Below are 27,237 nucleotides of genomic sequence, written 5' to 3' on the forward strand. Positions count from 1 at the left end.
AGTTGGAGGTGAGGCGGGAAAAATGCCTTTTGATCAGAGTTGGACAGAATAATAGGAACAATTCATTGATTTCCAAACAAGCTCTTGCCACGAAAGGCCAGTATGGTACGACAAGAGCCAACACTTGGCATTCAACTCCAGGCGAGGCATCGCCACCGAGAGGTGGGGTCTGACGTCATGCTATAATGTGTTATTTACAATGTAATAATAATAATGCTTCCTTATTGTTAATTAATGCCTAAAAACGCTAATGGCCCTAATTCATACACGGAACAACTACCAATTAAAAATGGAGAACTGACCGATGGGAGAAGGCACTGATGTACCCGTGGAGGGTGTCTCGCAATACTCGTCTCAAACGTATCCAATTTGAAATCCTCCACCGGCAATATTTCTCCCTGACGCAGTTTGCACATGTCTTTCCTGGTGTCTCCGACACATGTCCGAGAATGTAGCACCTCAGGGGCTGACATTGAACATATTCTATGGACTGCGCACACCTACACACACTGGGCCCCTATTCTCACACAACTGGAGTGCGCGTGGGCATTCAGAACATCTTTACCTGGGAGGTGGGTGCTCTGGGCATACACTCTAGTCCGCGTAATCACAAGGTTGCCTCCCGTTTCCTTGACTTGGCCCTCATACTGTCCAAGAAGATGACCACATCTCGCCAGGAGACACCCATCCCCCTGCTCAATGGCTGGTTCTGTTTCCCCGATGAGCTAAGGCCGAAGTAGTGGCATTGCATGGAGAAGATGCCGAGGTCTCTGCTGATGCCCGTTGGGCCCTACCTGGGAGGCACTAGTCTTTTAATTGATTCATCCAAAGTTGCAGTTTTCTCCGACTCCGTCGCCCTTCTTCTTGACAACTCTCACACGTCACCCATCACATTCCTACTCCCATTAGGCCTTCTCCTCTCCCTCAGGACCCGTTAAACTTGTAGATGCAGGAGGCATGCATGCCGACCGCCTTCTCCTTGCCTTCTTCACCCCACAACCTGCCACCTGAGCATTTTGCCCCTCGCTAACTATAGGAGCCTTACCATGCGGACTCCTGAACAGCCTCACTACTTTCTGAGTAGTGAATAAAGGGAAAATAAAATGATAATAAAAAAAGTTATTATCATTGTATTTTTCCTTGCTATGACCGGTATGCTGAATCAAGGGCAGGGCCTGGCCACCCTGATTGACACTGGGAGGCTGGGAGGAGGCATAGTACGCACTGCTACAAAGGCGCATGTCTGTTTGGCCTGCTGTCTTAGGCTGGCCAAAAAGACATGTGTGCTTAGGTTTCTCCAATCCGGCTGTATTCCACAGCCAGGTGGAGAAACACCACAGACTCCCTGTGCCTGAGCGAGCATCAAAATAGTCTGCTCAGACCAACCCCCACGCTGATCTCATGCTAGGTATAGCATGAGAGCAGCGTCCGGATTGGATGGGGAGTCTGTGATGTGTCCCAGAGATTACTGGGAGGAGGAGAGCAGAGAAGCACTGAGGGGCGAGGTTGCCGTTAGCATCAGGTAAGTCTTTTATTATTTATTTTTGACCCCCTCTACCCCCGCACACCCACCACACCAATTTTTATTTGTATCAGCTGCCACTCCTCTTGACCCTTTGTACACCAAGGTGCATAGGACGTCAGAGACCGTTCTCAAATATACGCTTGACCATCACAAATGTATGCTTTACATGTTTTGCTATTTCTTGTATGCAAGCTACAAAACCTCAATAAAAAGCTGTGTTTAAAAAAAATGGAGAATTGGCCAGCGGTCTGACAGAGATTTTGTCGCTGAAACAAAAATATAGCTTTCAATTCATCACTTTTCAGAAAAGTAAAAGCAAAATTTGTGCTTTGCCAAAAACAGTTGGCGTTTTGAGCTCAAAATATCATATTTGTTTTTCTTTGCTACTGCTTGTTTGGTGATTTTCCCCCTTCTTTAGCTATCAGTAGGGCCACTGGAACTACATGATATTGCGACTGTTGCATTTTTGGTATAATGATTTACTGCATTTGCCACGAAATTAATCATCTGCAGATTTTGACAAAACGTGTTTCTAGTTCAAATGGATCAAAAGTTACTAAACACGCAGCAACATGTCTTTCCGTGCAGTGGATGTCTCTGTGTAAAGGCTGGCTGGCCCCCTTTCTGTTTCTTATTGCTGTATTTGTGTGTTAGACTGGTACTAATGAGTTGAAATCTCTACTCAGACACTTTTAGCCTTTGTAAAAATGCCGAAATAATGAAGGAATACTATCACAAAATGTGCTGCACTACACCACGGAATTTGCCTTTTCTTATCACAGACTTTTGTCAACTTTGCCACATAATTTGGTCAGTGCCAGCTGCATAATTCTATTGGTCATGCCAAAAAGTAGCACATGAATGCTTTGGCATGCTTCACCCTTCTAACTTGTCCAAGCTTGGTAATTACATCATTCAGATGTGATTACAGTGCACAATTAGTTAGATGCCCCCAGCATAAAGCAGTTTTGTTTACACAGATGATACTGTATGCAAAAGCTGCACTTAATTTATTTGAGTGCCACAATGACTATGTTTTCTGTCAGTGGTGGCCAGTGCAGGTAAGCGTGGTGAGGTGGTGAGCCGGGACAGCGGAGGGGGCGGGGGGCGTGACAATTGTCGGGATAGGGAATGTAAAATAAATAAATAAATAAAACCACTTAAGCGACAGGCGCAATGCAAGTGGTTTTATTTATTTACTTTACATTCCCTATTCCCGTTATTTGGCACTTTCACCTCCCACTCACTCCCCGCCCAGCCATGCCTCACCGCGCTTACCTGTACGGGCCGCCACTGTTTTCTATGTTGGTGTTTGTTGGCTGGCAAATCATTCTTTGTCTCTTAGTTGATGCAAAACTGTAGTCCTGCTTCTATGTAAGTGGACTGTACCTGTGTTTAGTTTTCAAAATCTGGTCACCCAAAATAGAAACAAGATGTCTGTGATTGTTAAACAAGTTTGAGAGGCTTCTCTGTTTCGTGTCAAGTTTCCGCGCCGTTTATTATGACATTAATTTAAAATTTTGCTTAAAAGCGTCGGAACTTGAAAGTGAGCATTGCTCAGTAAAATATTCAACACTTTGCTTATGTAAAGATATCTCGTCTTTAACCCCTCCCATGCTCGTGACGGAACCGTTCCGTCACGAGCCTCGGGTGGGCTGTGCTGGTGACGGAACGGTTCCGTCACGGCTCGCTCGCCGCGCCTGCTTGGCGCGAATTCCGCGCCTGCGCGGTGCGTTCTATTGAGCGGGCGGGGCCGTGACGGAACCGTTCCGTCACAAGCACAGCTCACCCGCGTGCCGTGACGGAGCAGTTCCGTCACGAGCACGGGACCGCCGCCTACCCCCCCCGAACCCCCTTAGCACTGCTGCGGAATAGCCGCCGCAGTGAAGGGGTTAAAGATTGCTATACATGATTACAGTGATAATACATTTGCCAATGTGCATAATAGTTCTACTTCAGAATTTTACTTGCCTTAAAAGTGTAAATATCTAGTACCAATAAAGTGTAATAACATAAAATAAACTGCATGGTGTGGCAGTAGATTCAAAACCCAGCTTAAAAAATCAGTCTCTCAAAAGGTGCAAAGCATACCTTGCAAACACGAAGCCTGCTACCTGCCAATCCCGTAGCAATGTGATGTCCGCACTCTGAAAACACCACTTCAGCAGGCTATTAACACCCATACTTCATTTCCTAAAGGTTTCTGATTAATGATGCATTTCCACACAAAATTAAGTGAATGCGGACAGCATATTTTGGCACCACACATCTGTAATGAGAAAACCACCCCGCCATAGTGGAGGTTTGACTGATTAAACCTGGAGGGCCCTGGCACTGAGGCCTGGGGCCTTCCCCATGGCACAACTGGCACAGTGGGCCAATCAAGCGTTTGGAAGTCACCCCTGTATGAATAGCATCCTATGTTCAAACACTATATATCACATCACATACCTATTGGATGAGATATAGGAAAACAGTCAGCCATGTTTATTAAGGTGGGACTTCCTGTTTTCCTAGGGTGAGGCATGGCAGTGTGTATTTACATATGAACAGTCAGTTCCTTACAGCACAGACACGTATGATGTAATGTGGGATTGGACGAAGAGGTGTAATCTTGCACTCCAGTGTAATGCGTTATAAAAACAAGAAGCCCCCTCATAACAGGAATTTCCAACTCAAAACATGGCAGCCTAACTGATGAAAGCAAGACAATCCCTCATAACGTCATACTCCAGCACTGTGCTTAGTACATAAACCTCTCCTCTTTGAAACCCTAAAACACAGAGTCCATGAGGAGGTTTTGGAGCAAAAGTTGGACTCTTATGATGAATAATACAAGTTTGGCTAACACTGGCATTTAAAATTTTACAAATTCTTGGCGTAAAGTGTTGTTTTGTTTCCATAAATTGATACAAGCTAATTGAAGAATAAGTGGGAGATGGGGCCAAGAGCTTCCATGAATATTTCACAAGGGTTTGGAATTTTCTTTCAGTGCAGGATACAAATTAAGATATTGAAACTCTGGATAAACACATTTATTTAGCCACAAACGCAAGCAGTTGCCATTTTGTCCGGGCACTCTAGCTTACATTTACTTGATACGATTCTTCTGAAGATTCAGTGAAACGGCCTGCTCCTCGTGAGTGACAGCAGGCATATCCAATCGCGTGGTTCATTTCTCACACTGTGTACTACAAAGAAGCGGATTGGTGTACCTTGTTAATGACTCAAGCGCAGAAGAAACTATTCTGGAATCAACATTTCATTTCACATAAGTCCAACAAAAGTAGCCATGTTCGAAGAATTACCCATCATAGAAGGAAACAGTACTGCTTCCGAACTAATAATCACAAATGTCTTTGCAACTAGCCACTAATTGAGCAAGATCAGAAAATTGCATTTTGTGCATCTGTTAAGTCACAAAATGAATTTGAGCATGAACAAGATATATTCAATAAGCATTTAACACATGCACCTGCAGGTCAGGACAATACATTTTAAACTAAAATCTTATAATGGACAGCCCAGTGTAGGAACTAGCTAAGAATATTATCAGCCTGATTCATCAAGGTGAGTATTTGCTATTCCTTGATAGCGATTATTAAGGAATCGCTATTAAGGAATAGCAAAATGCTATTCACCAAGAAATCGCTAAATAAATTGCGATTTCTAATTATTCCTTAATTGCGATTAGCAAATTGCTAATCGCAATTAAGGAATATCTCCCCATTCATTCCTATGGGCCTAAAGGCCCATAGGAATGAATGGGAAGACATTTCAATGTGCGAATCGCAATTAGCGACTCGCATATTGAAATTGCGATTTCAAGGGTGCTGGGGTGTCCAAAGGACACCCTGTAGCACCCCTGAAATGTATGCTACATTGGTGTTGCGCACACACATGTCCCAAGGACATGTGTGTGTGTAACATGAAACTTAGAAAAATGCATTTAAATGCATTTTTCTAAGTTTCCGCTATTTACCACGAGGTTTGACCTCGCGGTAAATAGCGGGAAATTTTTGCGATTTCGCAATTTAAAAATGTTTCAAGAATAGCATTTCTCTAATAGAGATTCCTTAAATGCTATTCCTCGCAAATATGCGAATTCTTAAATAGCGATTTTTGCATTTGGGATGATGAATCCCAAATGCAAAAATACCGCTCGCAAAGGGCCAGATTCTCAGAATCTGGCCCTTTGAGACCGGATTTAACAATGATGAATCAGGCTGTATGACTTTATGGAATACCATAAAGGGACCTGCATAGTTGATCAAAGCTGCAAGCTTTACAAAAACCATAAACTTCACATCTATCGTGCACATGTTTTCATCCATCACACTGCTAAGTGGTGCATCCCTTAACGTTATAACCGCAATCTGGTGGGCACCACGCATAACATGGAAACACTTCCCACGTAAGATCAAAACAAAGAAAACACCCTTCTAACCCAAACCGTACATAGCATAGCCTGCAGACAAGCGCTTCAATGCCCAAAAAAGAGGTAGAGAGCATTATATAAATGTTACAACACAGCATAAAACATGGCCTTTTGGGCATGTCGGCGGTAAAGCAAGTGCAGATTCCAGCACATCCTTCATTCGTGAAGAGACGAGCTGAAATCTATGGGCCTGATTTAGATATTGGCGAACGGGTTACTCCCTCACAATGGTGACAGATATCCGGTCCCCCAAATAGAAAACCCATAGGATATAACGGGATTTATATTTCAGCGGACGGGACATCCATCACCATTGTGACGGAGTAACCCGTCTGCCAAGATCTTAATTAGGCCCTAAGTCTAGCACAGTTTTTCCTCACCTCAGGCAGCCCTGAATTGGCACAGGGCTGCAACTGGGTAAGTCACAGTGCAGGCAGTGATCATACATGACCTTAGTTTGCCTGGATTGCAGAGCTTGCATCCAACCCCGCCGCACATGCAAAGCATGCATGCAGAAATTCAGATTTGCACACTGGCGTAACGAAAAGTGAGGGGGCCTCCCTGCACAGTACTTAGGGGGGGCCCCTCCGGGCTCAATTAGGAGCTCTCCCGGCCAGAGTTCAGTGCCAAGGGGGCCTCTTGGAGCTAGGGGGCCCCCCGCACCGCGTGGGCTGCGGGGGGCTATGTTACGCCCCTGGATTTGCATTCCGACCGCTAAGGCAACGGTGAGAATGTGAACGTCAGCACTGACGCGCAGAGGCCCTTTCAATCCCTCTGTATGTCAGTACCCACCCATTGGAGATTACGCGACCCAGTACTCCATCTCCTTGTGCATGTGACGTACGAGAGCGAACGCAGAGCAGTGAGAGTGAGCGTGCTACTTTGTTACGCATTAAGAGCTGCAGCACCAACTCTTGCAGTCTGACACACACCTTGCCTGCAGGTCCTGATGGCGAATCAAGATCAATGGGTTCTGAAACTGTGAGTGTGCACTTGCAATTGGCTCTCGCAGATGTGCACTGGTGTTTTTATTAACCCCTCCCCTGCTGATGACGGAACCGCTCCGTCATCAGCCGCAGTGGCGCTGTGCTGATGACGGAGCGGTTCCGTCATGGCCCGCCCGCCGCTCATGCGCCGCGCGAATTCCGCGCCTGCGCTGAGCGTTCTATTGAGTGGGTGGGGCCATGACGGAACCGCTCCGTCATAAGCACAGCTCAACCGACGCTGGTGACGGAGCGGTTCTGACACCAGCATGCGCCCGCCGCATTTCGGCCCCGCCCCCTTAGCACTGCGGCGGAATAGCCGCCGCAGTGAAGGGGTTAATCTGGCTCTTAGTTTTTAATGCTACAAAGATCTCTTGTGGGAAAGGTATAAGCCCTTCCTTGGAGATGCAGTGCAATTTAAATCAACATATATATTGTTTTCTTTAGATTTATATGTTTGTCAAGTTATTGCCTTTGGCTATCAAGAAATAGTTGTTACTGGGGTTAGAAATCCAGTCTCCTTAGGTCTGGTCTAGAGACAGCTTTCCAGCCCATTGTTTTCCAAACCAATTATGATAGAGTTATATGGATATGTACATAACAGGTGCTTTCTGTCATCCCTCCTCATCCATTGGTCTGTTTAGGTGTCAACTGCGTTTTACTTCTGCCCATCACAGCCTATAGCATGGGCCAATGGGTCAATCCATTGACTGATTTGCACTGTGAGTGACAGGATTTTTCCCATCAGATGTGTACAGCCACCTGAAAAGAAGTCCCCTCCATTTTCAGGGCTGACCTGTCTGTGCGGTTGGGACACATTTCAATCTTTACATTTAGCCATTTGCATATCTTTGCAAAACAAAAAATATATATTGCACACTTGCAAGGCCAGACTTATTTGCTTTATGATTGCTTATTTTGACATTCATTTTATCCAAGGACTATATATGAACATACCGTTAATTAAAAAATAAAAAATGAAAAGGCTGGTAGAAATATGTGTATACACAAGAACACTTTTGCATTTGTTGCGCACCAACTTGAAGCTAAAGATGGTGATCAGAGTGTGTTTTTCCTCTCTGCAGATTTCGGGTGAACTAGAAAATGATAAATTTGGCGTGGACGCGAACCACACGGGGAACGCAAACTGGCTCAAGTATATCCGCGTCTCCTGCTCGGGAAATGAACAAAACCTAGTGATCTGTGAAATCAATGGCCAGGTAGGTCAAGCTGAGAACTCTGCTAAAAACTCAAGTATACAACACGTAGAATGTAAGTATATGAACTTGAGGGTGCCCTTATCAGTTCGCCTGGGCTGATCATTGATGGGTAAAGGAAATGCTGCATTTGGCCTGTCGCATTTTAGTAGTAAATATATATTTAGTAGTAATCCTAGTATTAATATTATCTGGTAGTAATGCAAGTAGTAGTACTATAAGAAACATTATAGTTATTATTTTATTGGTACTAATCGTATCATCGTTAGTAGTAATAGTAGCAGTAAAAGTAATGGAAGTAGTAGTATTTAGTAGCATTTATAGTTGGAGCACCAGTACTACTGGTAGTAACATGGATAAAGCAGCAATCAGAATTAATGATATTGTTATTAATAGTAGTATCAGAACCAGCACTACTACTGATATATGTAATAGTAGTGACAGTAGACGTTTCATCATAAATAACGTTGTTCTTCTTAATAGTAGTATTGTTTATGATGTTGATTCTGGTGTTTATTGCTATTATTGATGTTTCTATTGTTATTGTCGTTATTATTAATAGTAGCAGTAAAATTAGTGCACTACTATTGAGCATTGCTTCTAGCATCAGTAATTCATTTTTATTTGTACAAGTGTTAATAATAGTAGGGGTATAGTAGCAGTTGTAAAAATGACATTATAATTACGAATAATACAACTTCTACTACTGCTAGTACTTCTACTACTACTTTTACTACTACTGCAGCTACTACTATTACTACTACTACTACTACTACTACTACTAGTAATAATAACAATAATAATAATAATAATAATAATAAGTGCTACATTTTAAAACAAGATTGACTGCAACTTCATTGGTATTAGATTTCTAATCTGGAAATTGGGATGTTGCAGCAGACAAGAGTGAATTTTCAAGGGTGAATCATTAAGAGTTATTTTTAATCATGAAAAAACATTTATTGGGAGGTGGGATTCCAAAAATTTGTTGTTTCACCGTTCTGAAAAAGTGGTCAGGTAGGGGAGAGATATCTTGCTCTTGTGTTTGTATTTCATGTTGGAGAGCTCTTCCCACAGAGCAATTTGAAACTTCAGTTCATGAAGCAATGTGCGTTTCTACAAATTTATTGAGTGAAGTTGTTGTGCTAAACTGGCGTGTATTTTGCAGTTTCCTTCTAAAAATCTTTCCCCGGTGCTATTGATCATACCTCTTTCATTAAGTGTGCACCATGGGTATGGAAAAGCATAGAAGACGGGTACCTCTGTGTGGGCGATATAGCTTCATAGATTGTCCTAAGGAACTATGCAAAGATGAATAAACTTTATATTTAATTTCTATGGTCAGGATTTGTTAAAAGGGGTTCAAAGACAACCAGTAACCAAAGACCCCTTTTATGTTGCCCGGCGGTATCGCCTCTATGACCCACCAATATTAATCAATGAAGAAGCAGGCGCTGGAGACTGGAAGACAGGAAACGAGGATTTTATTCTCTCCGGAGGAGAACACATCAATTCAGACAGCAAGTATCGTCACGAGGTGCTCTAACCACATCTCTGAGGCCTGGCCTCTTATACTAGGGTTTATGACCTTTATTACACGTAACACATTCTCGCAACACTTTGATATTTGAAAGAACATCCTCGGAATCTCCCCTTCAGGCCCGTTCCCACATACATTTACAGTTGAATTCCCCACCCCGGTCACAATAGGTGATGATTGTCGCGCAGCAGGGCATTCCGCCAATTCACGGGATGCGTGGAGTTGATCGGATCTCATAGGGTGGGGGCTTTGATCGGCTCGAGGGTCTTTTGATGGGGAGGGGAAGCTTCCTACTGTACGGGGTAATAAACAGTATCCGCAGGGCCAGGTGGCGGCCTGGGAACAAGGAAGACAAACGGGGACACAGGGAAAGGGGGTTTGCATCAAAAGGATCTGAGACCATGAAAGGAATGAGGGGAGGTGTCGCGCTGGGAACAGGATGGGATTCTGTGGTGAAGCTGCGCTGAAGAGGGGTTTATGACCCAAGGCATGAGAGAGCGGGGGTTGTCAGCGTGCGGGGGGGGATGCTTGCGAGGTTAGGAGAGAGAGAGAGAGACGCGCTGGCTATCAGCGAGGGGCAGGGAGGCCATGGTGTTTAAAATGGCTGCCGCTTATGCGCAAGGCATGTGAGAGTGGGAATGACCGGTGCGTGGGGGTCTTTCGTGAGGGTGATTCTGATCGTAACGGCTAAAATATGGTGGATGTGCATGACGAAAAGTGTGGCATCGGGAAAAAGGCAAGATGGCGTAGATAATGTTCACCAAACTGTATTAATTTTCCACAGTCCTCCCTTTAACATTTCCAAGACATCTTGCTGGCCTATTTCCTATCTATACCTATTGCAGCGGTCATAAGTAAGGGAGAGGGGACTTAGGCAAAAGAACTGTACATAAACATCACATTATAAACATCACATTGAAAAATCTCATCATCTAGTAGGCGGGTTCATCGTTAAGTTGGTTGCAGAAAAAGTCACAGTAATGCAATATCAGACTAGAATTATGTAGCGAGGGCGTTGGGTACAGATCATAGATACTTATAGTCATTTGGAATAGGAACTGGTAAGTTATCATATAAGTAAGTCCTTTTTGTACTCGGCGGGAGCATAGTCAGTCCAATGGTGGTTGGGAGAGAAATGAGATATAGTAAATATCAGAGTTCTCAGTGTCTTTGTCGTCTTCTGTTGGCACTGTTAAGCACCTGGATTACAATTCGTTCTGTCAACAGGAATGTTCACGTGGATTGAGTCGTTGGAGGTCTGTGGGCGGGAGTGCATCTTTGTTTTGTTTCGCCAGACCTCTTGAGAGGAATGCATCATGGTTCCGGAGCACGTGCATTTTCTTCCGTAACTCAGAGCATAGTTATTAGGAGGCAGAAAGGATTGTGATAAAAAGTGCAATTGTCTTTGAGTGGTGGGGTCTGTTTGTTTCTTGAGTCTCTGTGATGGGTATTTCCTGTTGCTTCCATCATCATCGAGGCGTTCAGCAGCGGGTAGAACCACATACTTCGTTCATCTTCTCTTCGGGGGCGACCCTTGGTGGAGTTCTAGGTCACCGTTCTGAGATTAATATAGTTCGTGGTCTACTTAGTCGGAGCTCCCTCCCTTTTGACGCAGGGAATACCCTTCTCTGGATAGCTCAGTAGGATTTGGAGGAACTTGAAAGTTCAGGTGGAAAGGTGTGTGTGTGAACAGTCCTTATGGTAGGTCGGAGGAGGAGGGGATGGAGCAGGGCCAAGTCGGGAACAGATCAGGGGGACGGAGAATTTGAGACAGGCGGGTCCATAACCAGGTTCAGAGAGCGGGGACCTTTTTGGCACACGTCGATCATAGAGCAGGGGCTTCAGGTCAGCCCCTTCCTTAGCTTTGTCTGAAACAGTGCCTTATCCTGCGACTCCTTACTGCCGTGGTCTCGCCTTGGCCTCCGTCGCTGAGGTTCCACGATCCGCAGTCAGGCCGCGTGCTCCCACATCCGGTCTCTTTCTCCTCCGACAGTGGTACCCTTAAATGAGTTCGAAAAGACAGTCTTTAGAGATTTTGCAGAAGAAGGTAATTACATAAACCTATTTCTCTCCCAACACCAAGCAACTGGGGTAAACATCCGCTACATTGAGATTTGCAGCCAACGTATAAACAATTGATGATGGGTTTGCTGGATTTCCTACAACTTCCCTTTGTGGCTAATTCTTTGGCGTTTTGTTGGTTATTACATTCATTTGTCGTGGTACGAGGTCTGATACCCATTCATTGCATTCGTCTATTATAGTAGATGTCAGTTCTTCTGGTAGAGACCCATTTCCCTAGTACGAGTCTTGCAAGGCTAGGCCGGTCTTCAGGGCTTTGTATCTTACGGAAAAGTGCAACGTGCTATTCACCATAGTCTGATAGGCATCCTTCTGAGGGATGAACATAGGCTAAACGACTCTCCATTACATCAATGCGTCCTATCTTTTAGCTAAACATCCTATTTTCAACAAGGTTTACTGCAACAAGTTCCTTCAGTTTTCGATCTAATTTTAACTTTGCACACATCTTTCTAACTTTCTATATAGTTTCTCGCAACCTGGCTACTACAAAAACTCGGGGGGGGCTTGCGATAATTATTAAACTTATCCTTGGGGTGGGTGGGGTCTTATGGAAAACAACTAGGAACACAGTGAATTGGAGCAAGGGGCGTTTTTCAGATTCTCGTTCAGGGCAGCTGATACCAAACTGGGGGCATTTTGGGAAGACGGGGGTGTCTCGATCATTTTTTTACTGCTTGGGGTATGGAGACAACTTGGAATGGGGAAGGTCGCGTTACCACAGACATTTTTTTTTTTTTTTATAGAAGCCACTGACAAATAGTTCCCTGACTGTGGGTCAAATTTAGGGAACCTTAGTCGTCTTACCTGTCCCTTTCCTTTTGGCCAATTTAATTTTCATCCATATTTAGCAGAAAAGGAGAGGTAGTAACGTGGTATCTATACGATTTTATTTAGGACGAATTTGTGCAAATACTTGTGGTATTTGGGGCCAATCAGGAGGTGCACCAGGTTCGCCAATTAGGTGCCAGTCGCTAGGAAGAGGGAAAGTGTGGAGGGGTGAAAGAGAGAGAGAGAGAGAGAGAGAGAGAGAGAGAGAGAGAGAGAGAGAGAGAGTAACAATAGGCCAAATAGTACACGTGTGACATGGAGAATGACCGTGTATTGTTTGGGCTATTTCAGTGCATTACCCAACGTTAGACGTTTCGGGTCTGTGTTAGGATGTAGAAAGCATGCAGTTTTGGGACGGAAGAGCATTAGGTCAGGTACAAAAAGGTCGCGCATTGAGTAGGGTGTCTTTTTGTGTCGTCTTGCAGCGTTAGTCCGTTTTCATGCATCGGGCGTGACGTGGCTCCAGATCCTTTACGGTACCCCTAATCGGGACTCCAATGTAACCTGCAGAGGGAAAAAGGAGGAAAAGGGAGGGGGAACAACATCCGAGCACACCAAATGTACGGGCACGAAAGTCCTTTACTTACCACATACTCGTACTTATCTCCTCGGGATATAATCCCTAGGGTCTTGGTTTCTGAAGTCAAGGGGGCGGGCAGTGTGATAGGTGGTTCATGGGGGGGTTCGAGGGTGGCATTATGGATCGTGTGTAGGGAAACGCTAAAAAGAGGAATCAGAGGTGCCTAGCACGAGGTACCTGGTTTTGTAGAAGTATCTGGCCATCGGGATCCTTAAATCATTCCCAAAGCTGTGATGTTCTAAGGCATATCAGTTCTTCGGTCAACCCTGTCCCTTAGTACCTTCGACCACCATACCTTTATAACATTCTATCAATCACACCGCTTTACTTTACCCATTCTCAGAAGTCGAGGTCCTTCTTCATACGTTAGTTCCTGAGCTTAGTCGCATATTTTGGAGGCAGCGTATCATACCTTTGATTCGATCATCACTCCAGGGCCGAACAACCATTTTTTCAGATAACCTTAAAAAAAGAGCAGAACGGTTGCGCACAGAAAAAGCCCTCCCACCAATTCCCACATTTACAAAAGCATGTGATGCCTATTCATAGTTTGGAAAACCTTTATTTGCATAATCGTTCAGTACGTAAAATGTGAGAGTGCAATCATATTTTGGCCGGACATGTCGACGATGGAAGCACATACAGTAGGGGGGTTATTTTGCAGCACAAGAACATGTTAAAAAAGGCCTAATTAATTATTTGCAAGTAACTAAAAACGTTTCATTGCGTGATGAGGGATCAGGGGCATTTCAGTTCATAAATGGAAACACAGTCAAACTCATCGTAATCGCATTTCCTAGATGTATACCGTGGGTGTGCATCATAAGCGACGTTATGTACCAGTTACAATAAATATCAAAATAAATCGTTCATTGGAATCAACATTTTTACGGGACCCCCTTTCGAATGTTCGCCAAGTGAACCCTCATCCCTTTTTCATCAAGTGCGCAAAGGTTCGTATATATATCTTAGTACATCAAGTCTCATTAGCTAAGGAACACCACGAGGCATCCGTTAGTTCCTATTGATACCGGCGCCATTTTGGGCGAGGCCGGTTTAGTCCGGAAGTAGCATCAGGGGCAAAAATGTCTCCGACGATTGGCGGTTGGACCAGGGTCCCTTTCGGCAGTTCAAAAAACCTGTGCTAACAGAGGGGCTGGTGGTGTGGACCGTCAATCAAGAGAGGGAGGGAGGTAGAGTCTTTCTTACCGGGTCATGTTGATGTTCAGCCGGAACTTACTCGAGTTTGTTAGCCCATAATGTTCCTGGGTGGTTCAGACTGAAGCTGGTGCAGACACGAGAGCACCGCCATCTTGCTGCTGTGCCGTGGTTATTTCATTAGTGATCAATGCAGCTGTTCCCCACCGGAAGCCTGAAGGGGCCGAGGGCTCTTGGGACTTTGGTAGAATCTTCAAAGTCGAGGGGATGTTTGTCGATGGTGGGGGCTTGCGCCCAGGTGGGCAAGTGCCCGAGTTGCAATTTTCGGACAAAGTTACTCCAGCGGCCTAGACCCGCCTTCCAGAGGGCCCAGGCGCCATTTTGAGACCCTGCAGCTGCCGCCCTTCGTCGTATCTATCAGGAGTGGAAGAAACTTCTTGTGGTGATGAAAGCGGAACATCATGCTGTTGGAGCAGGGCATTTTGGTTCGGGGCGCCAGGGTGCAGCTGTGGAGCCTTCATCTGGGGAGGTGAGGGAGGCTCATCCGTGCCGTCTCCCTCTCCCGGCGCATCCCACGCCGTCCCTTTGAATCAGGGGTGCACATGATGACCACCCTACACCCCTGATTCCGACTCTTGGGGGGACCATTGTACGTCCGGTGCTGCGCAAGTATGCCCGTCGGACATTGTATGTCCTGTGCTGCGTAAATATATGTGCGTCGGACATTGTAAGTTCTGTGCTGCGCAGGTATATGGCCGTCGCCCGGCTGGAGGACATCGGCGCCGGGCCAGGGCTGGGAAACCTCCTACCTGCGGAGGCGGTAGAGGCTCGTCCGCGTCGCCTCTCCCTCCCTGCCCACCCTGCATCAGTTCGATGGAGGAATTCGTGATGGCCGGACCAGGAGATACGAGGGAGGGGGTCATTTGCATCCGCCCCCTCCCTACTCGTGGCCCAGGGGACGCCATCCCTGGAAGGGTAGTATGGGAAGACCATTTCATTGCCTGCTTTGAGGAGCCTCCTGTACCTTCTCGCCGGCGATCTCTTTTGGTCTATGGCTGTTGGCAGGCCCCGCCCCACACGTGCTATGTGTTTTGGGTGGGCGGGACCGTCGAACTGTTACATTTCGAGGACTTCCGGAGTGAGCGTAATATGTTTTGTATTTCTCCTATTAGTACAGTTTGCTTTAGAGAGTGTTTTACTAGTTATTCTATTTACCGTTGGTTGTGTATTATCTTTACCGTAATTAAATCCTAAATTATATAACAGATGCTTGGCTTCCTTGAGTCCTTTCTCTAACGGGGGTTGTTTACACTGGCCTGTAATTGTTTTTTTTTTTTGTTTTTCAGAGTGGGGGAGCAACAGAGAGCAATCAGTCCCAGAACTCTAACATGTCGTTAAAATTGGTCTGACGAAATCTGTGCCATCGAGCATAATCAAACGTGGTGGTTCTATCCGTCCTGTCCGTGCTAGTCTGATTGGTTTTTATCTCGCGCCTTTTCCCTTTCTGTCGGTCAGTTCTTTCTGTCGACCCTCCGCTCTTACCTATGCTCTGTAGAGTCGGGCATTGGGCTTTCCAGTGCCCGAGGCATCTACAGAAAGCACATTGGTTTTGTTTTAAATCTGTTCGTCCTGTGCATAGTGTCGGGGGATTACTTTCGGGTCGTTGTGTCCCGGGGTTGTTCTGTCGGCACATCCCTTTACACCGTTTCCTTTTCATGTCTACTCCTCGGAACTGTGCCATCACTGGCCCTTCCCTTTGCCTACTAGACGTTTGGAGGGTTGTCCGTCGTGTCTCTTCACCCTTTCTGACTTCATCGCTTTCCTTTCGTCGTGTGGCTTCTTTGCGCCACATACCGAGACTATCAAGCATAATAGGTGTTGTTTCATTCCTACGAAGGGCTATTTCTACCGTTTCTATTTTGTCGAGATCGAAGGATCCTATCAGTGGCCACTGACTTTCTCGATCCCTTTTCGTATATTTATGCCACAGCTCGCTATAGGCTATAGCGATCAATCCATGCTTCATGAACATGTCCTTATTAGGGGTGCCTTCCAGCGGAGCCGGATGGTTCATCTCTAATAAGCGGTCCGGGCTAAACAGGCTACTAACCAGTGGGGAGAAGACAGGCATGACGGATCACAATGGGGATAATAGTCAGCACTACCTATCTTATCACTGCGTGCAAAGACTAGACAGAATATTTCTATTCTACGTTGTTTGCAGGCAGTGAATACCTCATGAACCAATCTTGAGCAATCAATGTTAGGTCAAAAATAAAAAATCAATATGGTCAATGGGGAGAATAAGTAGGCTCGCAAAGGTCCGCGTCACCTACCCTTTCACTATCTGCAAAGAGGGGACCTATTCTTCCCTGTTTGCAGACAGAGAATCTCCAGAAAACAATCTATAACAGTTAATCAATGGGGGAGGGGCAATTGTTCAGTGGGGGAGAAAGATAGGTCCGACGGATGCGTACCTATCCTTCACTGTTTATAAAGGGAGAGCCTGTTGTTTCTCCGTTTGCAGACAGTGAATCTCCAAATAAATTAACAAAAAGTAATACTAGTATTTTCTCATCAATTATCAATCACTTTCGCAATTCGTCGTGTTTACACGACCTTACCCGGACCGCATGGACAGTTTCTTGTCTTCCGAATCCAGCGCCCGATCGTCCTCTTCTCTTTGTACTCCTTGTGGCACTCCTGATGGTTCCCAGTCAGGACCGCAGATCACTCGAGAGAGGTCTGTTCGGAACCAGTGAAGTTCGGATGATCGGCTGTCAGACGAGGGTCTATCGGACAGGGTACCTTCCGATCGTTGCAGTCGTTCACTCTGTCGTCAGGACCTCTCCCACTGGATCCACGAGTCGCTGATGGGCCCCACGCTTGGGACGCCAATTGTTAAAAGGGGTTCAAAGACAACCAGTAACCAAAGACCCCTTTTATGTTGCCCGGCGGTATCGCCTCTATGACCCACCAATATTAATCAATGAAGAAGCAGGCGCTGGAGACTGGAAGACAGGAAACGAGGATTTTATTCTCTCCGGAGGAGAACACATCAATTCAGACAGCAAGTATCGTCACGAGGTGCTCTAACCACATCTCTGAGGCCTGGCCTCTTATACTAGGGTTTATGACCTTTATTACACGTAACACATTCTCGCAACACTTTGATATTTGAAAGAACATCCTCGGAATCTCCCCTTCAGGCCCGTTCCCACATACATTTACAGTTGAATTCCCCACCCCGGTCACAATAGGTGATGATTGTCGCGCAGCAGGGCATTCCGCCGATTCACGGGATGCGTGGAGTTGATCGGATCTCATAGGGTGGGGGCTTTGATCGGCTTGAGGGTCTTTTGATGGGGAGGGGAAGCTTCCTACTGTACGGGGTAATAAACAGTATCCGCAGGGCCAGGTGGCGGCCTGGGAACAAGGAAGACAAACGGGGACACAGGGAAAGGGGGTTTGCATCAAAAGGATCTGAGACCATGAAAGGAATGAGGGGAGGTGTCGCGCTGGGAACAGGATGGGATTCTGTGGTGAAGCTGCGCTGAAGAGGGGTTTATGACCCAAGGCATGAGAGAGCGGGGGTTGTCAGCGTGCGGGGGGGGATGCTTGCGAGGTTAGGAGAGAGAGAGAGAGACGCGCTGGCTATCAGCGAGGGGCAGGGAGGCCATGGTGTTTAAAATGGCTGCCGCTTATGCGCAAGGCATGTGAGAGTGGGAATGACCGGTGCGTGGGGGTCTTTCGTGAGGGTGATTCTGATCGTAACGGCTAAAATATGGTGGATGTGCATGACGAAAAGTGTGGCATCGGGAAAAAGGCAAGATGGCGTAGATAATGTTCACCAAACTGTATTAATTTTCCACAGATTGAGATAGTAATACTGGTGCTCACTTCATATTAAAAGTAAAAAATTTGCCTTATGCCTAAAAGGGTTGCATCAATCACGTATACTATTCAAATCCCATAGTCTTTGCAATAATGGTGCTAAAAACATCTCATCTTCTTCAGATGGTTACTTTAAAAAACATTTTAGTATAATAATGCAATCATGCAATTTCATTCTCTTGATTATTACGCATGAATGTATACTTTTCACTTATTCCTATTCTCATCAACACGTGTTTCGCTTCATTCTTCTTCAGGGCATTCATAACTATAAAACATTTGTCATTAATTGCATAATTCTCCCATAATTCATTTCACAATAAAGTTTTACTTTTTAAGCTTCTTCTGTATTTAAGGAGTCCTTCAATGTATGGTCCATAATTTTTTTAATTTATTTAAACACACCCATCCTTGGTTCAACAAATAGGAGAAAAAAGTTCTGGAGGGTTCCCTCGTGCAGCTATCGGCGTTCATATCTCCCTTCTGTTACTCATTCCGCCATTTGGACGTTCCTGTGTCTCCTTAATCAGCATTACTATTGCAAAGACTGTGGAATATTAATTGCATAGTGAAAAAAAGTTCAATTTGTGCAACAACAAAAAAGTTACTTCTTTATGTGCATATGTATTTTTTGCTATAAAATAATTGCCCAGTAGAAGGGAAATTGCCTTAGATCATTGGCAATGGACACTTGAATTTCTTTACTAAAAAAAAGCTTTGATTGAGCAGCATCATTTAAAGTTAAAAATGACAAAAAGGACAAATTAGAAGTCACTTGGTATACTACTGATAATTAAATAGGTTTTGGAATGTACATTATTTACAGTCCACAGTACTTAGTATATGAGAAACTCATTAGAGCACATTAGCTAGGGATTGGAGAGAGTAGAATTAGATCCGTCCACTTAGAAAAACCTGTGATAGCATTTATTAGATTGCATGTGGAATGAAGGTTCTCTTTTTTGGGGTAATTCTTCAAGAAGGATTATTAAATAGCTCATAAGCGAAGTTTTGTGTTAGAGGTTCCTATATATTTCATATTCCCAGCAATTTTCTTAAACTCGTTACACACAATAGTATATTAATTTTAAAACTGTTTTTTTTTCGAAAACTCAACTTCAGACTCACTGCTTTCCTCATTCGAAATCTATTAGGCTTCTCTGTTTGAGTGTACCTGGCCATCTTGAATGCTGCCATCGGCCACTTTGTGTTGGCTTGTGCTTTTTAAGGTCACCTTAACATAACCTAAAAGCCTTACTAGCTGGAAAGATCCAAACGTGAATTAATTCATATATATAAGCTCAGAAGGCTGCTTGTTTCCTGAACTAGCGGCAAAAGCAGATTTTGCCAGAGGTTATCTAACTTTGGTAGAATAAAGAAGTTTTAATACTATCCAACAACTTTGAACACACTTTAGACCGGGGGGGGGGGGGCAGTCACTTACTGTGTAACAGCATCTTTGACCTTTTTAAAACCAAGGCCTTATGGGAAAGCTGAATTCCTTATAAGCAATATTGTAAATGACATGCAATCTAGTGATTCCTGTTTCCATTGGCCACTCTTAAAAGTGTGTATACACTGGCATAGATGGTTTCTGGTACGCATACTAACCCTGTGGTATGTTTTCGTTTAGGTAGACATAGTAAATAGGGCCAGGCATTTTAGTATGGCAATAGTGCAAAAGTAGAAGGCCCTACTCTAAAACCTACTGGAAGGAAGTTCTGTTCCCGAAAATAATGCTGGCATCTTGGGCCTGTGCTCACAATTGTTGACATTCTAGCCAGTTTGGAATACCTTGAAGCAAAGAACATCTGGGCTCGCTGTCCAGCAGGCACAGCCGTAGGAATAATTGATTAACCTGCTGCATGGCAAGGGCTGGCGTTAGGAAGGGCGAGCAGGGCCCAAGTTCGGATGCCTTGTTTCAGAGGGGTGCACTGAATTTTTTTTTCGCCCAAGGCAATACCCGAGCAAAGGCCTGCACTGAGCATGACCATTAGTTAGAAGATGACTTTGTTTCATCCATCCCTCCATGAAACAAACATACCCCAATAGAATGCACCTAGGCCCATTCCAAAAACCCGAACAGCGTTTCCTCCAAGATCTCTTTTGGCAAGTGGTCCTGGTGGTACAAATGAGAAAGGCAGCCTTCTGTGGTGACTGTAAAAATCCTCCTGGGAGGAGATGAAGGGAAGCCCCTAGGGAGCCTGCAGGTTTCAGGTTCACATTCGGCATGCAGATTTGGGTCGGAGGTCACAACCCAATCAACACTTGTGATTGGAATGTCCACCTTTGGGTCTGGGCATTTGCTGACAACGAGCAATTTGCTGTGACCGAGTGGGATTTCTTCCACTGGCACCGCCGCCGCTGGCGTCCACGGGAGGGATTCTTCCAAATCCCTAAAGTGCTGGGAATTGCCTGGCCCAGAGACCTCTCTGATGATGGGAGAACAGGGAATAAAACGTTGGCAACAACCACGGAACCTAGAATCTGGAATGAAAACACAAGGCTGGAAATGAATGGGCATCTTTATTGCTGCTCTCCTCCAGTCAGGAAACAGTGGACAGTTATGTGCCGCGCTGACAGTGATGGATGGGGTTTCTGCCTAGGAAGCTGTGAAATACGTTTGGCCTTTGTGTGAAAACAGCCACGCTGGTTCCTGTGCAACAATGACTGTAATGAGGGTGGCACCCCAAAATGCACTGCTAGAAATCACTAATGTTTTCTTGAAGGATGTGCGTCAGCTAGGTATTGTGTCAACTGCAGATGGGCGGTGTTTTTGTTTGATAACCTCTTAGCAGCTGATGATTGGCTTGTGTCCTTTTTCGGCTTCAAAGACACATCTGTCCCCGTTTACCTGTGTTCTCTGTTTCACTGTAGAGATGCGCGGTGCATTTTTATTAATCAGGTTCAGTGCATCACTAAGGTGGGGGCAGGCGGTGCTTGTGGGGAAACAGCGTTTACAATGCAGACAGAACTACGCAGTGCCATTACAAGGAATGCGTCGTTACCACGCGTTCCATTACAACACAAGTCATTAGAATTACTTGGTTTAAGGAATGCATTGTTGGATTTTAAATCCAACATCTTCCCTACTGTTGCAAAGACTGGACTGGAGTTGGAATAGTAAAATATCCTATTCCTAAGTCCAGCGCTCCCCTAAGGCACGTTGGTGTAATGACTTGCATTGTAATGGAGCGTGTGGTAATGATGCATTCGGTGTGTTGCCCGCATTGTAAAGGCATGCATGAATACATCATACATCCGGTGCATGTGAGCAGAACCTCATAAGGTCCAGGGAAGGGCTGGAAATCAGGGGGAGAGATTGATGTTTCTTGACAAGACAAGTCAGGGAGGGCTCTTTTAAGCTCATCACCTTCAAGCTCTCGGCTTGGGGTGCGTGTGCAGACCCTCATGGGCACGCCCTGTGATTCAAAGCACACACCCACACCTCCAAGCTCTTGACACTGAATCAAACAGGAGGTCAGAACCGCGCTGATACCTTCTCCGTTTACAAAATATTAAACATATCGTAAAATGATGGTATTGTCAAATGATAAAACCATGTTATCCCGCCTCAATCCACATGTGAAGTGGAAGCAGAAACCCGGGGCACTCCTCTGTCTTCAATGGAACGCTCAACATTCCAATGTTCTAATTGTGATTTGCAACAACGGTTTCGCAGTGTGACAGATTAACACATCCACAGCAGCATCAAAAATCGGATTGCATCCCACCATAGGGCAAAAACAGCCACTGCTTTGTGGCCTGAACCTTTATATATCGGACCCCATGGGAGTTGTCCTGGCATCTATAAATTTTGATTTTTGGAGGCAATGCAGTTTTCAACATTGTGATGGCTAGGAGGATTCTGCAGGACGCATGCCCCTTTCTATACCCTCTGCCTCCCTCCCCGTCTCCATTCCCAATTAGTCACAGAAGATGAAAATCACTTTTATCAATTGAGTTCATTTCAAAGATGATGCTTCAGTGAGAGTCAACCCATATTTTCACACTTCATACCTAGGTTGGCCTGGTCTGTAGTGGCACCCTGAATGGAGGGGCGGTAGTGTCCACTGTGAAAGAGATGTAAGAATGTAATGTCAGAAAAGAACCCTTCCCAATTTAAATGACACACAATGTGATACACTCCCTTGCTTTACCATTAGTTTCTAAATCCCAGCTTACAATAGAGGAACTCCATGTATGTAACTAAAAGTTTTGTCAAAAGATGTTATCTTCGCCTGCGAGTGGAGCTATACAGTTTCCCAAGTTGTTGTAAAGACAGTTCCTTCACAAGTATTAGCAGGAGGAACAGAAAATGCGTTTAAACCACACATTCCATTTACAACGCAACTACATGCGTTAGGTAAAGCAGTGTTGGTCTTTAAAGTCAAATGCTTTCCCTACTGTTGGGGGACTGGAGTTGGAATAGTAAATTATATTATTCCAAAGTCCAGCACCCCACTAAGGAACGTTATTGTAAAGAGTTGCATTGAAAAGGGATTGCGTGGTTCAAACGCATCGAAGTTTATAAAGCGGCACTAGACCCAAAGGTATCAGAGCACTTTACATGAGCACCAATTGCGCTACAGTCGAACACATTCATTTTGTTAGGTATGGGGAGATTAAGTGATTTGCCCAGAATCAAAGATTGTTGAGCATTCCTGCCGAGAATCAAACCCAGTTCCCCAGCTTCGAGGTCAACAGCTCTAGCCACCAGGCTACATCCTCTCCCCAACCCATTTGTTGTTCCACCCGCGTTGTTAAGAAACTCGTGGGAAAGCAACACAGGAGCACCATGGTCAAATGTGTCTATATTCCTGACAGCTCTTTGTTTTATTAGATAGTATTCATATACTATCCTTATTTTAACGATCTGTATCATGTTTCCCTTTTGGAGAACACCTACAGCGGTTCATGCTCATTCGGTAATGGCAGGTTTGGCCATTATCATAACCACCTCTTGTTAATATGTACCCGATATCAACTTCATTACTTTTTCCTATCAATGACTATTCCTCGTAGTACTTTTGTTGAGCAATTACAGTTTCAGTGTGCTGTGGAGTATACTGAGAAAGAAATCTGACGTGTACTTCTCACCAGCTAAAGAGCCCCTGTAATTTCGTCATATATCGGAATTAGACCTGAATTATATAATAATATTTGATATTCGAAAACCCTTAATTTTGCTAATTTTCCATTTTTGGCACACACATCCCTAATTTAAGAAGAAGCTATAATAAATGAATGCCTCTAATTTGTATAAATAATCTTTCAAACTTTTCAGATTAGATGAGCTAGCACTTTTTCAGCCCATTGCTATCAAAATTTGGAAAATATTCAGCGTTTTGAAAATAATTTTTCTTAAGTTTGTTGTTTCAGCCATAGTAAAAAAAATATGTGCTTGGCCACAGCACTGATAATTACTTTGAGTTTTTGTTACATACTTCACAATATAATTCAAGAAATGTTGCAGTACATGGAAAGTGCCAACCAAATTTGCAAGGTCACTTAATGCCATGGAATACAATTGCATCACCTCCTAATTTAGAAGAGAACCACACAGTGATGGGGCAGTGGTGGACATTAATACTGCAGAGTTACCCCCAAGCGGATGCCATGTTCTGCCAGCACCAATAAGAACCAATTGTGGCAAGGCACTATCCTATAAACAGTTGTGGTGTTTGCTGTGTTCGCCCTAAATGTCCAAGGGTATGCCCAGACATGGGCCCCTTGCTCACTATGACACTGGATTCGAGCTATCCTGGCTGATGAGGGGTGATACCCCGAAGTTCCTGAGGTCCAAAGATGCTTGTTTCCAGTCCAGGGAGGACCTGCCATTGCAGTTCGGGCTGGACTGTTCCCATGAGGAGCATGGTCAGTACTGATTTGCATTGGCTGGGTCCAAACTGGGGTGGCGTGGTGAGCAAAAGAACGATGGATTAAACCCAGATCTCTTAACTAGGTGTGAGTGGTTGAAAAGTTTCAGCACTCCGTCCATCATCTTGTTGTGTTTACTATCCCAGTGATACCATGAGCAGATCCCTGCTGCTAGCTCCTTGCATGCCACGTGAAGCCCTAGGACTCCTGCAGCTCTGTTGTTTATGTGCTGCAGTGCAGATATCCGTCAATGTTTTGTAAACTTATTGCAGTTCAGATATCGGCATTCCAGTGAATTCCCAGGTTCCGTGGATATTGGTAACTGTATGAGTCCCATTACGAACTTTCCCATACTCATGGCAAAATCCTTGGTTTCCACATGATCTTTTGAGTATGTATTATAAGGGTGAGGAATCTGTAGGATTCCTCCTCGCTCTCTGGCTAAGGATCACACTTATTCATGTAACTTGGTGACTTCTTAGAATTCTCCCCACCATTGGCTTGCTAAGAAATTCACTAAGGCCTGCAAAAAGGTGGCCCTTGGTGCACGCCACGGTGATGAATATTATCAATGACTCTGTTAGCCTCTACAGCTTACAAATTCTGTTTCCTCTTTGCACCTGTATGGATGAATCCTATTAATTCCCAAACTAACAGGCAGGGAAGCAAGTGTGTCTGTCAGATAAAGCTGCAGGATTGACTGCGACCACTTGGCATCCCTCATGCCTGGCCACCATGGACAGAATCTGCTTGCAATTACCACCTGCTGATACAACATAGACATGGTGGCCCAGCCCCAAGCAATAAAATATCCACCAAGGAGAGCCAGTAGAAGTTCCACCCCATCTGCCTTTAATTCAGTGGTCAGGCAAGAAGTGCTAGAAGACAAACTTACCTGAACAGCGCCAACACCGCCATCGGCCACTTCATCGCACTCTTCCTACATCTGAGCACAGGCTCCCAGACTGCGCTGCGGCCAATCATAACGCTGCATGAAAGCAACATCAGGATTGGCCTGATTGCTGGCAACTTGCACTCCCAGGCAGTCTGGGAGCCTGTACCTGCTCGCTCATGCCCCAGCAACACAGCTGGGCTGGTGAGAGCTCACTGCACATCAGGGTTTGGCCAGCCTGAGACAGCCGGCCAAACCCTCATGTGCAGTGAAGGGAGTGCATTACCCCTCCCCCACCAGCAATGTCTTCCGTGGACCCGCCCCAAGACTCGTCAGAGTCCTGGGGGTTGGTCCAGGGGATTAAAATGAATCGATAATTAAAAAGGTTTAAAACCCCTTTCATTAACATTTTATTTTTAAGGTGGGGGCAAACTGGCTTTATATGCATATGTAAGATTGTCTGCGGAATAGAGATAGTGCATCGCTGATGGCTACATCTTGAAGATGGTAAAATAGAGTAAAGTACAGTTACCAGTGAGTTTAACAGCAGTTATGCACAGTTATAATATTCATTTATATTTACAGGACAGTCACATGACAATCATGGGCCATTTTGTTTTCTTATTAAGAAAGTACTCCTTAGTTTGTAGTTACATTGTGATCAGGAATGGAGATACCAGTATTGTAATCTAACTAAACCTAATTTTGAGGCTGGATTGTAAACTGAATGAAAATGAAAGTAATGTCACAGACGTTACTGTTGTTTTAAATGTAATTGAAATTCAGTAAAAAAAAAAAAGACCAACAGCAGAAACTGAGTCTATTTGAAGAAGTCATTATATAAAATCTGAATGGAGGAAGATTCACACCATTTTTGTATCACAACATTTCTTAAAAGGTTAAACTATAATGTTGATACCCTGATGCAGGCTAGAAGACAGTCGAAGAAAAGAGGCGAAACATGTTGCTTACTTATACTGACAAATCTCTTCAAAGCCACAATAGCTACATGTTTCAATGATAACATGTAACATTTTGGGTTTCTTACTCTATATGGAGTAAATCACACAATTCTTCACGCACAAAATGTATTGGGCTTGATTTAGTTCTTGGCAGACGGGTTAAGCTGTCACAAAGGTGACAGATATCAAATCTGCCAAAATATAAACTCCATTATATGCTGTTGGAGTTATATTGTGTCAGACGGGATATGTGTCACTGTTGTGACGGAGTAACCCGTCCACCGAGATCTAAATCAGGCGCATAGCTATGAGTAGCTCCAACCCTCCTCAACCCTGGGTGTGGTCTCTTGCAATACTTACCCCACTCTTTCAAATGAAAAGCATTAACAATAACGTTTTAATTATATTATTTTATGTTATCCCTGATGAATTGTTTACTAATAATACTCTAAAAACTATTTAAAAAAATAACAATCCTAATTTAGCACCTCAAGAGTTCTTTTTTTGATACAATAATAATAATCATCATTGGCAATGCAATTATTATTCTCAGTAGTGGTAGTATTATTATTGCTATTTTTATCATTAATGTTGTTTTTATCATTATTATTATTACTGTTCCTTAGATGGCACATGCTACATGGAGCATTATCTCTTTCCACTCAAATAAAAGTTTTAATTATTTCTGAACTCAATCCTGCTAAGTCTATTGACCATGGGAGGATGAAAGGCGGGGTCAGAATTACCAACAGTGTAAACTTCAATTAAAGTTTAACCCTTTCCGTCATGTTATGTAAATTGTTTTAACTTAACAATATCACAGATACTTTGGTTAGCAGCTAATAAAAACAGGATAAAGCTCAAAGTCAAAAATACCCCTTTTATAACTATTGGGTAAATGATGTAGGCCAAACAAAATGCCAGTTTGAGGTTAACCCTGTAAGAGAGTGGTGGAGCCTGTCAGGGCCTCCAGCAACAGGCCACACAAGAGGCCGCTCAATCAGTTCTAATTCACATGTAGCCTTATTGCTAAATTACTACTTGGTGAACATTGTGCCTCACAACTGTCTGTCTGCCTGTGTAATTATTACAATGCAAATACAGGCCAGCGACAGAAACAGAGCTGTCTGTTTTATCTAGTGCTGGAGGACACAGCTTTTGTGTTGGCTAAATACACAGCAACCATTAGCATCTGAATGGGCAATTACATGAAATGCGTGGCACGAGTTTTCCTTTATTAGGTGAAAGATGATGA

General features: G+C 44.4%; 1 protein-coding gene across 1 annotated transcript in view; it reads left to right on the forward strand.

Moving 5' to 3' along the window:
• Positions 1 to 27,237, forward strand: part of PRDM16 (PR/SET domain 16) — a 1,072,267-nt gene that overhangs the window by 947,097 nt on the left and 97,933 nt on the right. The window contains exon 4 of the mRNA XM_086921555.1: positions 8,032 to 8,166. Coding sequence (XP_086777681.1) covers positions 8,032 to 8,166 — 135 coding nt within the window. The remainder of the gene's footprint in view (positions 1 to 8,031; positions 8,167 to 27,237) is intronic.

Source organism: Lissotriton vulgaris, chromosome 5 (genome assembly GCF_964263255.1).
Source record: "Lissotriton vulgaris chromosome 5, aLisVul1.2, whole genome shotgun sequence".
Taxonomy (NCBI): Eukaryota; Metazoa; Chordata; class Amphibia; order Caudata; family Salamandridae; genus Lissotriton; species Lissotriton vulgaris.